This window comes from Prionailurus bengalensis, chromosome D2 (genome assembly GCF_016509475.1).
Source record: "Prionailurus bengalensis isolate Pbe53 chromosome D2, Fcat_Pben_1.1_paternal_pri, whole genome shotgun sequence".
Lineage (NCBI taxonomy): Eukaryota > Metazoa > Chordata > Mammalia > Carnivora > Felidae > Prionailurus > Prionailurus bengalensis.
Genome location: NC_057351.1, coordinates 77,583,723 through 77,599,083, shown reverse-complemented (window position 1 = coordinate 77,599,083; position 15,361 = coordinate 77,583,723). Strand labels below are relative to the sequence as shown.

General features: G+C 46.5%; 1 protein-coding gene across 2 annotated transcripts; it reads left to right on the top strand.

Annotated features, from left to right (window-relative positions):
* The first annotated feature begins 739 nt into the window (after positions 1 to 739).
* Positions 740 to 15,158, top strand: NSMCE4A (NSE4 homolog A, SMC5-SMC6 complex component). 2 transcript variants are annotated; one of them, XM_043597736.1, is made up of 11 exons: positions 740 to 1,148; positions 1,853 to 1,930; positions 4,632 to 4,762; positions 6,854 to 7,005; positions 8,917 to 9,016; positions 9,690 to 9,780; positions 10,660 to 10,754; positions 12,848 to 12,896; positions 13,605 to 13,699; positions 13,800 to 13,885; positions 14,990 to 15,158. In XM_043597736.1, exons 1-10 carry the CDS (start codon positions 857 to 859, stop codon positions 13,872 to 13,874), a joined length of 1,158 nt encoding a protein of 385 aa, XP_043453671.1. In that variant the 5' UTR covers positions 740 to 856; the 3' UTR covers positions 13,875 to 13,885; positions 14,990 to 15,158. The 2 variants fall into 2 exon arrangements, with proteins under 2 accessions (XP_043453671.1, XP_043453673.1); XM_043597738.1 differs by lacking the exons at positions 13,800 to 13,885; positions 14,990 to 15,158 and having other exon boundaries at positions 750 to 1,148; positions 12,996 to 13,655.
* The last annotated feature ends 203 nt before the right edge of the window (positions 15,159 to 15,361 follow it).

Sequence of the window (15,361 nt, the reverse complement as noted above, 5' to 3'; positions counted from 1 at the left end):
GCGTTTACCTCCAGCTGACTGTACAAGATGCACAGAAGTATTTTTGTAGCCTTACGCAGAAACGCAACTTACATTATTGTTTCCTTGAGAAAAGCGAATGCATTCTCAGCACCAAAGAGAACTTTTGAGAAACAACATTTGCAATACAACCCCAAATACGTAGCACGAAAGTCATAGGCTTTTCTGAATATAATTCCATCTGTCTTGGACCCTTTTTGAAGATACTTCAGAATATTTTAGCTTGAGAACCAATTGTGAACATAAGCTGCCATGCTGTAGCTATTTAGAAGGGACGGTTAACAGTTTACTAGGAGAAAGTCAATTTTTTGTTGTTCATTTTTGTTGTCCTTCTGGCTTCACCAGGAGTGGGACTGCCGGCTGCACGTGAACCTCAGTGGATCCGCCCCGTGATGGCTCGGAGAAACTCTCAGGTCACAGAGCCACATCTCTGCCTCCGAGCCCGGCGTCATCCGCGGCAGCCTCCATGACACACGTGCCCTGCGCGCCCTGACGTCGCCAGGCCGTGGCGGTGTCCTGGGGAACCAAAGAGACCCGGGAAGATGCGGGCCGGGTGGGGGGCCCGGCGGGCCAAGGCCGTGACCCCCGCGCAGCGAGGAGTAAGCGGGCCCCGGGCGCGGCAAACGGCCAGCGAGCGGAGGGCCGGGGCCGGGGCCCCGCGGCGCCTCGGGAGCGCCCAGCACCGCGCCCGCCGCCGGCCTCCCGCCAGAGGCGTCGCTGTGCGCTGGCGCCGGCCCGGGAGCCGCGTTCCGCGGGGAGCGGGCGCTCGCGCCGAGCAGGGGTTTCAGTTTCTGGCGCGAACTTCCGCCGTTCCGAAGTTGCACGGCGAATTGGCGCGATGTCCGGGGACAGCAGCGGCCGCCGGTCCGAGGGCCGGGGCCGGGGCCGCGACCCGCACCGGGATCGCACCCGCTCCCGCTCCCGCTCGCGGTCCCCGCTGTCGCCCGTGTCCCGCCGCGGCGCCGCGCCCGAGCGCAGGGAGGCCCCGGAGCGCCCGAGCCTGGAGGAGGCAGAGCCGTCGGATTCCGGGGACGAGATGGTGGACCCCGCGAGCTTGGAGGCGGAGACCGACCACGGCCTGTGCCGCCAGATCCGCCATCAGTACCGGGCGCTCATCAACTCGGTCCAACGTAAGGCGGGGCGCGGGCGGGGGCAGGTGCGGGACGCAGGCCCGCGCGGCCCGGCTGGTTAACCGCGCCCGCGCCGACCCCGCGCCGCCCGGCCGCGCCTCGATTGGCTCGCCGGGTGGCCCCGCGCCGTCGCGTGGAGCGAGCCGCGCGACCTTGGCGGGGGCGCGCGGGCCCCGAGGGGGCCGGACGGTGCCGCCCGAGCCCAGACGGCCGGGAAGGAGTGGCGGCGGGGCTCGGGCCCCGGGTGTCGTATCTGGCAGTCGGTGGGTCCCGCGAGGGGTCGCCCGCCCAGCGCGGGCGGCGCCACCAGGGAGCTGTCAAAAATGGCCCGCACCAGGACCGCACCCCGGACCTACCCACTCCGAAACTCGGGGTGGAGCGTCCATCTGTCGGGTGGCCCTCCAGGGGCCCCTGTGGCTTGCAGAGTTTGGGAACCACTGTTAGGAGCGCTCCTCGGAGGCTGCAGAAGCAGTGGAACCCTTTGGGTGAAGGTTAAAGGCAGCAAGGCCCCTTTTAAAGTTCATGCTCCTTAAAGGTACAGTCACCTTTCTCTTTCGGAGACGCTTTGGTTAAAAAGATAGAGATGTGTGAAATAATCACCCCAGGGAGCAGGGGCAGGACTCCTCAGCACCCCAGGTGACCACTTTATTAAGGACTTGGTGAATGATGAGCACATTTGCCAAACCTTGTATTTCTTTACGTAGAAAACCGAGAGGATATACTGAATGCCAGCGACAAACTAACTGAAGTCCTTGAAGAGGCCAATACTCTGTTTAATGGAGGTAATTCATTATTTTATATATGGGAGCTTTTTATTGTAAGTTTTAGGATAATTTTTTTATTAGTTTTATATAAGAGCCATATTATTGACATCAAACAATGCCCACATAATGTAGTAGTGTTTTCTTTACTAGTTTTGGAAGCTTTCTCGTTGGAGTGGTTATACTGCTTGTGTTGTGCTTACTATTCCCTAAGTGGTTATACTGCTTGTGTTGTGTATTGAAGGCTTTATGTGAAATTCTGGGGCGCAGCCAGCAGCCTGTTTTAGCAAGCCCCCCAGGTGGTTCTGTTGCTCGTTCAAGGTTGAGAACTTGTATTATACTTGCATGAATTATCTTTATCTTTCTGCGGTATTGACTGCTGTATCCCCAGGGTGCGTTTGTTGAATGGATGAATTAAAGGAGAACTGAGCTGGGCTGTGACATCCTATTTCTAGTCCTGCCCTCCTCCCAGCTCCTTGCTATTGGTCCGCCTATGGGGGGGGGCAGGGGTGTAGTGGCCTCCTCCACTAGTGGAGCTGTTGGTCTCTAGTAGGGGGGTGGTGAGAGAGAGATAAAGAGATATGTCAGAGCACTGAGCACCCTCCACAGGGAGAGGGGAGTTCAAAAAACAATCATGGTTTGGGGCACCTGGGTGGCTCAGTCGGTTAAGCATCCGACCCTTGATTTTGGCTCAGGTCATGGTCTCACAGTTCGGTGAGTTCGAGCCCCATGTAGGACTCCTCACTGGCAGCGTGGAGCCTGCTTGGGATTCTCTCTCTGCCCCTCCCCGATGGGCGTGCATGTGCGCTCTCTCTCTCTCTCTCTCTCTCTCTCTCTGAAAATGAAAAAAAAAATCTTGGTTTGAATTAAAAGGGTTTGTGGCAGCAGTAGTCTGTTCAAAGACAGAAGGCAGGTCGGGCACCCCCTGATGTAGGCACTGGGGCCCCGAACCCTAGAGCAAGTCCCCAGACCACTTTCCCCACCGTCCTCCTAACAGTTCTGTGGCAGCAGAATGATAGAATGCAGACAAATTCGGTGGTAAGGAAGAGTCAACAACTTGTGCTGCCCAGACAATTCTTCATGTTCTTTGAGGACCAGACCCTTTCTTTCTAGTAATTTCCCAGTCCGACTAATGGCTTAACTGTTGCTCACTTTTAACATTGCCACGTCTGCATGTTCTCAAATGAGTGTCTTTCTAGCCCTGCTCACAGCCTCTGCACTGTTCCCCATCTTGGTGTCCCACATTTGCCAAATCTCGTTAAAACCTTCCAGAACTGAGCGTTTCCCTTTCACCTGGTTAAATCCCTCCTCACCCCTTGTTAGCGCTGTGACTCATTCACCCCTTTGTACTTTACTATGCATCTTATTAGTTCTTGGGCCACACATCACTCCCTCCTCTGCTAATGCCCCTGTGCTGACTGGGTCACCTCTTTAAGGCAAAGTTACTTGCTCGCTCAGCAAACACAGAATTCTAGATCCTTGGCACTCATGGTTTTCCCTCGGTGGGAGCCTCAAAGCCAGCTGTGACCGAGAAGTCTGTGCTTTTCTCGCCGACCGTGCTGTGAGGCCAGCAGGCAAGGCACCCGGAGCGGCCTGGCCCCTGCTTCCCTCTCTCACGCATGGTCGCTCCCGCAGCAGCACCCCCGAAATAAAAAGGGAGAAGAATGATGTATAAAAGCAAAAACGGGAGTCAGCCAAGTTCAGCCGCTGGAGGTGTGTGTTCAGTAAGCGCGACACCCACAAGGCCTCTGGGAGCACGCCAGGCACAGGTGTTTCTGTGCTTGAACTTTGCCGCCTTCACCTCTTCTTGGCTCCCTTTCCGGTTTGCCTTTCCAGGTGTTCCCAGGGCCCTCTTCACCCTCCCAGTCCCGCCAGCCCCGCCGTCTCCTCCAAAGGGCCGGTCCCTCGCCTCTGCACACTTCGTCGTCCTGTTCCCTTCTTGACTCCTGTTTAAATCTTTTTCTCGCTATAGCTTGTCTTAAATCCCGGGTCCTCTGTCAAACGCCTTCCGGCCCTCCATCCTCAGGGTCGCCGCCCTGCTGCGTGGCCTCTGTCCACGTGGTGGCCCGGGCTGGCACCCGGGGCGTGAGTCTTAGGCTGACTGCCCAGACGGTGCCATTATTTCTGTTGATGTCCCCTGACGGTTTGTGGTGGCCGCTCAACAAGCCACCAGGCCTTACACGGAGCAGGCTTTCCTTTTGACTTACCTCCGCTCGCGTCGAGGAGGGACGCCGAGGTGGGGCTGCTGGCGTGGGGGTGGGGAGGGGGGGAGAAGCTGGGTGTTAAGAGAGGAGACAGGCTTTGTTGAACCCAAGCTATAAAGAGATGGTAGTTCAGTTCACAGGAGGAGAAGGACCCTGGAGGGAGAGGGGCTTTTAGGAGGGCTGGTCAGCTTTTTTTTTTTAATGTTTATTTATTTTTGAGAGAGAGAGAGAGACAGAGCATGAGCGGGAGAGGGGCAGAGAGAGAGAGAGAGGAAGACACAGAATCTGAAGCAGGCTCCAGGCTCTGAACTGTCTGCACAGAGCCCGGAGGACGGGTCAGCTTTGACTCCAGATTTTGGTGGGTTGCGCATGAGAGCCAGGTTTTAGAGGGAGATGGGTATGTTTCCTTTTTTTTTTTTTTTTGGTTGGTTGGTCCAGTGGGAAATGGCAAGTAAGTAGGTGGAAATTTCGGGAAAATCCCTGTGAATCATGTGTCTTTTCCTTCTCTTCTTGAGCAGTGTCCCGGGCAAGAGAAGCAGTCCTGGATGCCCAGTTTCTTGTTTTGGCTTCAGATTTGGGCAAAGAGAAGGCAAAGCAGCTGCGTTCTGATCTGAACTCGTTCGATATGCTGCGCTACGTTGAAACTCTAGTAAGTTCAAAGCTGCGGAATCTTAAACAAAAATGTGTCCCAGGTCACAGATTAATTATCTTCTTTGATTAGATCTGTATGCCAATGGCTTTCGCTTCCTTTTTCCTTTTCTTGGGGGGTGGCGGGGCACAAGTCTCAGATTCCCCCAAAGAGATCTCATCTCACCAAGTTAAACGATGACAGGAGAGCCATGTCGAGGAATACAGGGCTGCAGCCTAGAGGTTTAGAAATCTCTTAGCATTCGAAGTAAAGATTCTGGGTGCTACGTTTATTTACAAATGGCCATTTTCCCCCTGAACCGTCAGTTCATAAGTATTTTAGCTCATTCTCAGTGACTGGGGACCCTTTGTCCTGGCTGGACAAAACCCACGCAGCAGGTGGCAGAGCTCAGCTGGAGATGAGTTAGGCCTGGGGGGCAAGTTCTCCTCTTTTTTTTTTTTTTTTTTTTAACATTTATGTATTATTGAGAGACAGAGACAGAGCAAGAGCAGGGGAGGGACAGAGAGAGGAGGAGACACAGAATCCGAAGCAGGCTCCAGGCTCTGAGCTGTCAGCACAGAGCCCGATGCGGGGCTCGAACCCACGAGCCATGAGATCATGACCTGAGCCGAAATCAGACGCTTAACCGACTGAGCCACCCAGGTGCCCCTCTCCTCTGTCTTTGAGAATAAATGGGAATCACATGAATATGCTTAGGGTTTTGCTATTTTGTGGGTCTTTTTGTGGTTGTTTTATTTACCTTTCTTTTGGATGGTTGTTACCCAAAATTAAAAAATTTTTCCTTGGTGGATTTACCAAAAAAGGCACAATGAAGCTGACCATGCATTTTACCCTGTTGTTGATTTTTTTTTTCTTTTTTTTTGGTTCTACTCTGAGCGAAGCTCTGTCCTAGCATTTCTGCTAGACCTTTGAATTTCTGACTGAATGTTTGTCAAATGGCTATTAAGATGATTTAGTACTGTGAGATTGGACCAGATACATTCATTCTTTTGTAAAGGCAGGGGGCAGATGAGTTTTCTGTTGTTTTTAAAACCTTAACTGGTTTAAAACTGAAATTTAACTTACACTGAAAACCGTAAAATCTTCTTTTTTAACTTTTTTATTGTGAGGCATAATGCATTTGGAAAATGCACACTAACATACAGCTGAACAAATAAAATGACCATATATACTGGGTTGTCTTTTTTAAAATTACTGGTATTCATCCAAGTGAGCTGTGTACTTGAACAAATCAAAATAAATTCCGGAAGTCTTTAAGGCATTCAGAGTAAAACCCTAAATTAATAGCTCTGTGATGGCTGGGTGGGGAAGAGCCTTCTGAGTACATCAAATATAGGTTCTATAAAAAAAAGACTGGTAGACTGGACCAGACAGAAACGGACCTGTCCTCCCACGTGTGTGGGGGGGGAGACAAGGTGGCAGGGGGCGGGGGTGATGGATGCCGACCTTATGTCCCTGATCTGGTTCTTGCAGCCTTTTTCTTTACAACTTGATTGCCTTTAATAGGGGTCAGCTCCTTGAGAGCTTTTTGATTGTTCATATTTGATATTACTGTTTTAATTTGATAACTTGGAGGCATTTTGTAATTCTATAATGTAATCAAAGCACTTTCATTTTCTGTAAGATAGTTGGGGATGAGAGAATTACTAAACTTCTGGCAACTCTTTGCAGGAAGGCAGTTTTAGGATGAATGATTCTCTGACGCTAGGCCACTGCTCTCTGGATATACCGAGGCGCAAGCTGAGTAGTGGTCTCTAGGAGGTTGGCTAAAATGCAAATCCGAAAGCCAGCTAAACCTGGCCTGTTCTGTGTTGGAGGCTTTGATTTGGGATGTGATTTCAGATTTGTATGCCGGAACTGCTTTCCTAATACTTTGATGGACTAAGTTCATTCATTCTCGTGTTTCTGCCTTTGAAAGTTGGAATTTATGTATGAAATTATCTGTATCGAAAGAAATTTAGCCAGCGTGTTAGGGCCTTGAAAACAGGCCTTGCCTCTGGCCTCTTAAAGTTTACTGATGCAGATTATTTGATGTGGTGAATGATTGCTTGTGGCTTAACTGGGGTTTTTTGTTTCCCTTCATTTTTGTAGCTGACACATATGGGTGTAAATCCGCTAGAAGCTGAAGAACTCATCCGTGATGAAGATAGTTCTGATTTTGAATTCATAGTCTATGACTCCTGGAAAATATCAGGCAAAACAGCAGAAAACACCTTTAATAAAACCCATACATTCCACTTTCTGTAAGATTATTTTAACAATCTGACAGACCAGTCATTTGTAAACCTTAAGTTGTTTTTCCGTTGTAGGAACAAACATTATTTGGTATTGTGGAGGTGACAGTCATGATGCCATTGTTTGGAGACTTTGTAAACTTTGATTGAAAAGCCCATAAAATCTCGATGTGGATGGATCCTCATCCTGCTTAATTGAAGCAGGGAAGGCTGTGGGCCAGGACCTCTTACTAGGTGCCCTGCCGGCTCCTTTGTTTCCTAGTATGTGAGACTTCCGGTCTGGGGCAAAACGTCTGGCTTTGTTTTGTCACCTTTAATCCTTACCATGTAGGAGGACGATACCTCTTATGGAGAGTATCTTCAGATCCTACCAATGTATGTAAAGTGCCACTTACCGTAATTTCCTGTCGGACGATCAACCGACCTATACTTGACGCCTGCTTGAGTCACGGTCACATAAGTGCCCGGTTGATTTTTTGGATACAGGTCTAGTTTTGAAAAGTTTTTTTTTTTTTTTTTTTTTTTTTTTTATACTCACATTAGCTTCTGTCTTCATTTCCTAGTTCAGTCCTTTTGGAGAAACTAAGAATGGTGCTCACTGGTTCTTCTCTAAGACCATCTTCAAATGCTCTGGCTGTGTCCCCCAGCAGATTCTTTCTGCTGTCGTTTCTTCTTAAGTGCTGTATAGCTCCTGGGCGGTTTGTCTGTTCTGATTTACCCTTGCAAACCTCCCGAGAGTGGTAGCGCCTCAGTTAGAAGGCTCTGGAGATGCACAGGTGTGGGGCGAGGCCTAGGTTTTTAAAAAGCCTTCAGTTAGCACAGGCAGTTAGCACTGCCTCCATTACAGCATAAAGGTCACACTTCTTCGTTACAGGATAAAGTCCAAATCTCTGTCTTTTGCTGTTGAGTTCTTGGCTCTGTCCTAAATCCCAAGATCTAAAGGGAGCCTTGGGTGCTGTGCCTTAAACTTTGTCTCCTCATCCTGCTGAAGTTGCACCCACAGTGAAGTGCTTACAGCTGTGTGCCCTTGCACTTGCTGGGTCTTTGGCCTACAATGTCTTCCCCCATCTTTTCCACCTGGGAATGTTTGCTGATGTCCCAGACCCTAACTTGGAAGCCTCCAGTAACTTCTCCGGACAGATAGAAGGCAAGATCAGAGATCGCAACCAGATCACTCCCACGTCTGGGTAGACCTCTGCCCACATGCGCTCCCAGCACCACAGTATTATTCTAGTATGATGCTGTGGGATCCACCCCATTGCGATGAAATGGACACGTGTGTGTGGATTTGGATCTGTCCATCTACACTGCACCCTTTGATCTCCTCAGGTGGAGGGACCACACGGGTCTATGTTTTCGGGGCCATGATCGCTGCGTGGTACATCTATTACTGTAGCTTAAGTCTGCATTTGGGCCTTTTTTAGGGGGTACGGGGAGTCCAGAGGGGAAAAGAATCCCATGGCTTCTGTTTGACCTGTTCTCCCGAGACAGGTATGTTCCGTAGTCTGAGGCTGTGAGCCTTGGCACTGGCACCCTAGTCCAGAGGCTTTTAACCCCCAGAGGAGCTGTTTTTCCCTCTTCCCCACATGTTCTTCTTCCCTGATCTGAAGTTGGCTTTGCCAAGAACACAGTAGGCTAGCTGGGAAGACCACAGGCATGTTGACCGGTCTGCTGTTGAAAGCAAAATATGAAGGTGTTTGAGGAGGTATCTGTAATTGAGAGAAGCTCCTAGGAGTTCTTTGAGAAACACAGAGGGAGCAGAAAGGATGTCACAGACCCGACCAGAGTTTCGATCTGATGTCAGCTCATACAGCACTGAAGCCTGGTCTGAATCTGAACATTCCGTGGGAGCTGCTTCCAGTTAGTCGAATTGGTTTAGAAAACAAACAAAAAAAGACATGAAAGCATATTTTTCATTAGGTTGGGTTCAATACAAGGAGAGTTCCCTGTGCCAAAGCCACGAAGCGATCGTCCAAGAAAAGGTCCCACGACAGAAGAGAAGAAGACCATGCCTGACCAGGTTTGTCTTCTGAAAATGCCTACGGTTAAAGTAGCTGTTAATATAATATACATGCAATTTGGCCATCTTTTCTAAGCTTTAGGGTCTGGAGTCAGGGTTGGTTACTTAAATAATCACTTAAATAATTTAAGCTTTTAAACGTTTTACCGGGTTAACCCTTGTCTTAGTTTTAATTCCTTTCGGTAGTGGATCAGGGGCTCTCAGCCTCAGCACAGTCAGCCCTGGGGGCAGGAACAGTGTCCATCATGATTGGCTGTCCTGTGCAATGCAGGAGGCCCCATAGCAATCCTTGGCCTCTTTCCACTAGATGCCAGTAGCCGCCTCCTCCCCCATCCCCAGTTGTGACAACCAAAAACATCTCCAGGTATTGGCAAATGTCCCCAAGAGGCAAAAATCACTCCCACTTGAGAACCACGGTTCTGAACCACTTTTTGTGTTGTGCTATTTTATGTTCAACCTGAACATGGTTGATTTGGTCATGTTAACTCCTCTGTTAAAAAATTAATAGAAAAATGTTAACCGAAACAAAGTTTTTGTTTTTTTTTTTTTAACTGTAAATTTGAAGATGGGGGTCAAAACTGGTAGTGATCCCTAATAAAAGACATTTAGACGAATATGGGCGCGGAAGAGGGCAGAAAACGCAAACAGTCTGGTAACGACTTTGTGTTTTCAGTTAAGTGAAATGGAAGAATCTCATCAAGAAGCAACAGAAAAGGAAGTGGAAAGAATTTTGGGATTATTGCAGACCTATTTCCGAGAGGATCGTAAGTATGATACCAAGTTCAAGTAGAGCAATTTGTATTTATCAGTTAGACACATGTCCCTTTTGATGAGAAGTTAGTTTTTTGAAACGCATTTTCGGTTCTGTACAATGTTTGAATCATCTTGATTGCTTTTTGGCCTATATATGTAACGCAGCTTCTCTCCTTTAGATATCCCATGTGAGGTTGTTGGCAAAGTAACTTTTCATTTTTGTTTTTAAAAGATGGGGTATTTTTTCTGTTACAAAACAAAAGGTGCCATAGAAGTGAGAGCAGTAGAGTCAAGTACCTGTTCCACTTCTCGCTCCCTAGAGGCAGCCCCTTGTATGGCGTGCCTTGCATGCTCAGATCGTCTTAGCTTTATGTCAGTTATGTAACTATGCACATAAGTAAGTTGGGCATCGTTGCTGGTTTTGCTTTCTTCAAAGCTAATCATAATATACACGTTCTTCCGCAACCTGAGTTTTCCACGTTGACATTCTTCTACATCGATACGGGAAGATCTCCCTTCTGTCCAGTGATTCCCGTTGTAGGGCTGTGTCATAAACACATTGAACAAGCCCCCCGTGAGTGGACGAGTGGCAGTTCTTTGTAGCATCTTACTCTCGTGAAAGCCGCTGTAGCAGAGAATCCTGGCACACAGCTTTGCACGCACCTGCCGACATTTCTGTAGGAGGAGGGTTGCCAGATCAGTGGGCATACGTATTTTATAATAGGTAGGCCAAACTGGCCTCCAGAAGGGCCGTATCCTTTAATACTCCCAACAGCAGGTTGAGGGCCCATTTCCTTCCTCTGTGCACACAAGACAATATTGGTCTTACTGATGAGCAAAATGCATCTTTCCCGTTTTGAAGAATTTTTTTTTTTCTTTTTCGTCTACAGCTGATACTCCTATGTCCTTCTTTGACTTTGTGGTTGATCCACATTCTTTTCCCCGAACAGTGGAAAACATCTTTCATGTTTCCTTCATTATAAGGGTAAGACTTAAGATTATTTCTCTTTTTTATCTTTTATAGCTTTTAAGAGGGTACATAGTAAAAGCTATGGGTGGGAGCTGGCAGAGGTGTTTGTACTAACCAGTATGTATGTATGTATTTGCATTGTAGCAAAACATTGGCACACAGGCAGAAGAAACTAGCTGAAAATTTGTGTGCGAAGGACTCCTGGCCGGCTCCGTCAATGGAGCATATGACTCTTGATCTCAGGGTCATGAGTTCGAGCCCCACGTTGGGTGTAGAGATTACTCAACATAATAAGTAACCTTAAAAAAAGAAGTGAGCTTGCTTTTACATTTTGGAAATTATTTATAAAAAGGATTTGCAGAGTTTGAGTATGGAACTATAAATTAGAGAACAGTGTGGTATACATGTTCAATTTCCCAAATTTAAATTGCCCACATCTGATAGTTGCCATGTTAGGTAAGAAAATGTCTTGTTCTCCTCAAGAACCGTATACTGAAAGTACTAAGGAAAGGGAGCAGGCTATCATTTATTATCTCATAAAAATTACTAATACGGGCGGGGTGCATGGGTGGCCCAGCCTGTTAAGCATAGGACTCTTAGTTTTGGCTCAAGTCATGACCTCCTGGTTTTGTGAGTTCAGGCCCTATATCGCCCTGTGTTGGCAGCACAGAGCCTGCTTGGAATTCTCTCTCTCTCTCTCTCTCTCTCTCTCTCTCTCTCTCTCTCTTTCTCTCTGCCACTCTCCCAATTGCACTGTCTCTGTCTCTCTCAAAAATAAAGAAATAAACTTAAAAAAATTTGGGGTGCCTGGGTAGCTCAGTTGGTTAAGCGTCTGACTTCAGCTCAGGTCATGATCTCATGGTTCGTGGGTTCAAGCCCCTCATTGGGCTCTGTGCTCACAGCTCAGAGCCTGGAGCCTGCTTCAGATTCTGTGTCTCCCTCTCTTTCTGCCACTCCCCCGCTCATGTGCACGGTCTCTCTCTCTCTCTGTCTCTCAAAAGTAAATAAACATTAAAAAAAATTTTTTTTAAATTACTAGTACAGTGGTGTCTGGGTGGGTCAGTCAGTTAAGTGTCCCAACTTCAGCTGAGGTTATGATCTCAAGGTTCGTGGGTTCTGCATCAGGCTCTGTGTTTACAGTGTGTAGCCTGCTTGGGATTCTCTCTCTCGCTCTCGCTCTCTCTGGCCCTCTCCCACTTGCTGTCTCTTTTCCAACATAAATAAACTTAAAAAACAATTACAAATGAACATGTAGAGAGAGTGAAATGATGTGGCAAAACTTTAACAGTGAAGTTTGGTGAAAAAAACTTGGTGAAAAACTTCGTGAAGCTCGGTAAAGAATATAGGAAGGGAGGGGTGCCTGGGTGGCTCAGTTGGTTAAGCATCCACTCTTAATCTCACGGTTTGTGGATTTGAGCCCCACATCAGGCTCTGTGCTAACTGTGGAACCTGCTTGGGATTCTCTCTTTCTGCCATTCCCCTGTCGCATATGTGGGCACACGCTCGCTCGCTCTCTCTCAAAATAAATAAACTTAAAAAATATATATACTATAAAGGTTCTTTATAGTAGCCTTGTAGCTCTTTCAGTTTGAAATTATTTCAAAATAGAAGGTTCAAAAAAAACCCTACTCAAAAATATACTGAAATATAAGAAAAGTATACTTTAGACCTATCTTTAGTCTTGTAACAGGTTGCACTGCTGCATATGTAAGATGAATTTGATTTTAACCTTAAACAAAAATCTTGTATTGACCAGAGTATCTTCCCAGAAATGATAACAAAGGCATATTTTGTCAACGGTAGATGATGAGCTAACACCTGATAAAATATGGAGTGTTCAAAAATACGCATGAATCAGTTAAAGAGATAAGCCAGTTTCGGTTTTATTTAGCAGATCCTCAGGATAGAGGCTGATCAGAAACCCGAGGGAAGCCCCATGTAACTTCTTGTCTACGTAATCTCATTATTGTTATGGTACATTTTGAGTGTCTGGGATATGGAGCTTTCTAATTAAGGGATAATGCTTTTCATCCAGTGGTTACAGGTTTTGGATCTAATTTTTTAAATCGGTTTTTGAATCCAAATCTAAAATCATGTTTGTGTTTTAGGATGGTTTTGCAAGAATAAAGCTTGACCAAGACCGACTGCCAATAATAGGTAAAGGATACTATGTTAAGATTAGTTTTTGAGAAAACGTATGTGTTATTAGAGTTCATGAAATGCAGCTTTCTAAATGTAAATGAGTTTGCATTTTACGTATCGAACTTGTACGTCGCTGTATCTTTACTGAAAATATCGCCATCATTTAAAGCCAGAGCGTTCACCTGTATCATTGACTCAACACTTACTGCCTTAAAGATTGACAAGAAAGTCCCTCCAGTTTTTATCTAGAATGTTTGTAATTGCAGTTACTATTGTACTTTCCTTCCTTCTATTTTTCCCTGAAGCCACCTCCCTCCTCTCCTTGGGAGAATCTTTCTCAAATAATTTCACCGGTCTCCATGAGTCCTTTGTTTCCTAAGGTCTCCTGCAGAGAATGAAGTACATCCATTGCCTTTATTGTTACTTTAAAAGCTCTTAATTTCTCTCGGACTCACTAGGGCTCAGCTCTGTGGTTAGTACTTAGATCTGCAGAGGTTTTTAAATGATTGCAACGTGTCACTCCATCTTGTGGGGTTTTTTAAAAATGGAAGCAAATGGATTACTTGCTACAACACTATAACAAGTCAATGATGCGTGGGATCCTAATAAGTATGTAATATTATAAGTGTCTTTTCAATACAGGCTTCGTTCCTGTTCAACAGTTTACGTTCAGCCTACCTCCTGTGATTCGATAACCTTTGAAAACTTTTGTCTTTCCAACAGAGCCCGTTAATATTAATGAAGAAAGTGAGGGAATTGACCAAAACACCCAAATTAGGAATCAAGGAATCATAGCTTTGAGTTACCGAGACTGGGAGGTAAAGCCTTGCCCCTTGCCCCTTTCCCCGGGGTAGTTCTGTCTCCCAAACGGCATTTGCCGTAAACCCAGTGCCCAAAATGTTCTCTGTTCTCCACCAGGAGATCGTGAAGACCTTTGAGATCTCAGAACCTGTGATTGCTTCAGGCCAGAGCCAGCAGAGGCTAAGCGCCTGACGCCAGCAAAGGTAACATTTCCTATGTTATGAAACGTTACTTAGCATTCCAAACCACCTTCCTTTTTTGCATTCTGGTGAAATTGGGATTTGCCTCCCTCTAGTGCCCCAGTCCTAGAACTGTGTGTGCTGGTGGGAAAGGCAGCGCGCCACCTAGTGGCTACAAGTCCCCTTCTTTGGATTACTTCGGGGTTCTGAAGGGGCGGAGCAGGAGTGTGTTCCTGGCTTGGCTCTTCCTACCCCCCCCCCCCACCTCCAACAAGTTGATAAACTAGATAAATCAAATACTGAACCCTCCCATCAGTCGTGTTCAGTGTCCGATTTGATTTGGTTATTTTATAGCTACGAAGTAGAAAGGGAGGATTAGGACAGATTTACCTTGGAATGATGTCAGTAAATGGGCGTTTCTTAAATGTGAGTTATGCTGTGAAACACTTCTTCAATTTTTATGAAGGAGAACATGCTAGAAGGAAATCTTAGTGACGATCGGGCATTTGCTGTGGGTGGGAGTCAGGAGACCTGGATTCTGTTGGCTCTGCCCCTGACTTTAAAATCACGGAGGGGGCGCCTGGATGGCTCAGTCGGTTAAACGTCCGACTTCGGCTCAGGTCATGATCTCATAATTCGTGAGTTCAAGCCCCCGAGTCGGGCTCTGTGCTGACAGCTCAGAGCCTGAAGCCGGCTTCGGATTGGATTCTGTGTCGTCTTCTCTCTCTGTTCCTCCTCTGCTCACACTTTGTCTCTCTCTCAAAAATAAATAAACATTAAAATCACTGAGATGACTTCATCTCACTCAGCTTCATTTTGTCTATAAATCCAATCTGTAAAATGGGGGGGGGGAGATTTTGAATTAGAACATTGTTAAGGTTTTATTTTTCTAACTCAATTTTTCTGTAATTTTGAGAGTTAAAATGAACTTTGAATACTTAATCTGCTTTGGTTCCAAGATAACTGAGGGAAAGAGAGCAGATGTAAGATATATAATGTGGGTGGACCGGGGCCCTCCTCACTGAGAAAGCACTGGCTGTCAGAGTCTATTTATGTATATCTAGTAAACTTTGGATTCATGTTATCATTTACAAACTGTTAACCAGCTATTTTTTTCCTCTTTCTTAGGACTCAACTGGATAGTGAAATCCAAACAGGAAAGCAGCATGTATTGTATATATTGTATGATTAAACATTTTTAAAGACAGATTGTTTTTAGTAAAATGTAGCTTTTGATAGTTAATGAATTGGTCCTGGTTGTCTTTGATTAAAGGAAATTCACTGCCATATTCACAAATATTTGTAGTTACTCTTTATTTTCTGATTATGCCAGAGTTTGGCCTTTCTCTAGTCCTGTTCCACTGAAAGCTTTTTAGTTAGGATGTCAATGGCCTACAGATCATTATGGTTCTTTCTATATCTCTTTAGCTAAATGTAAAGTTAGCTGGTCAAGTCAACCAATATTGGATTGAACTGTATGAAATTGTTTGTGTAGGTAAA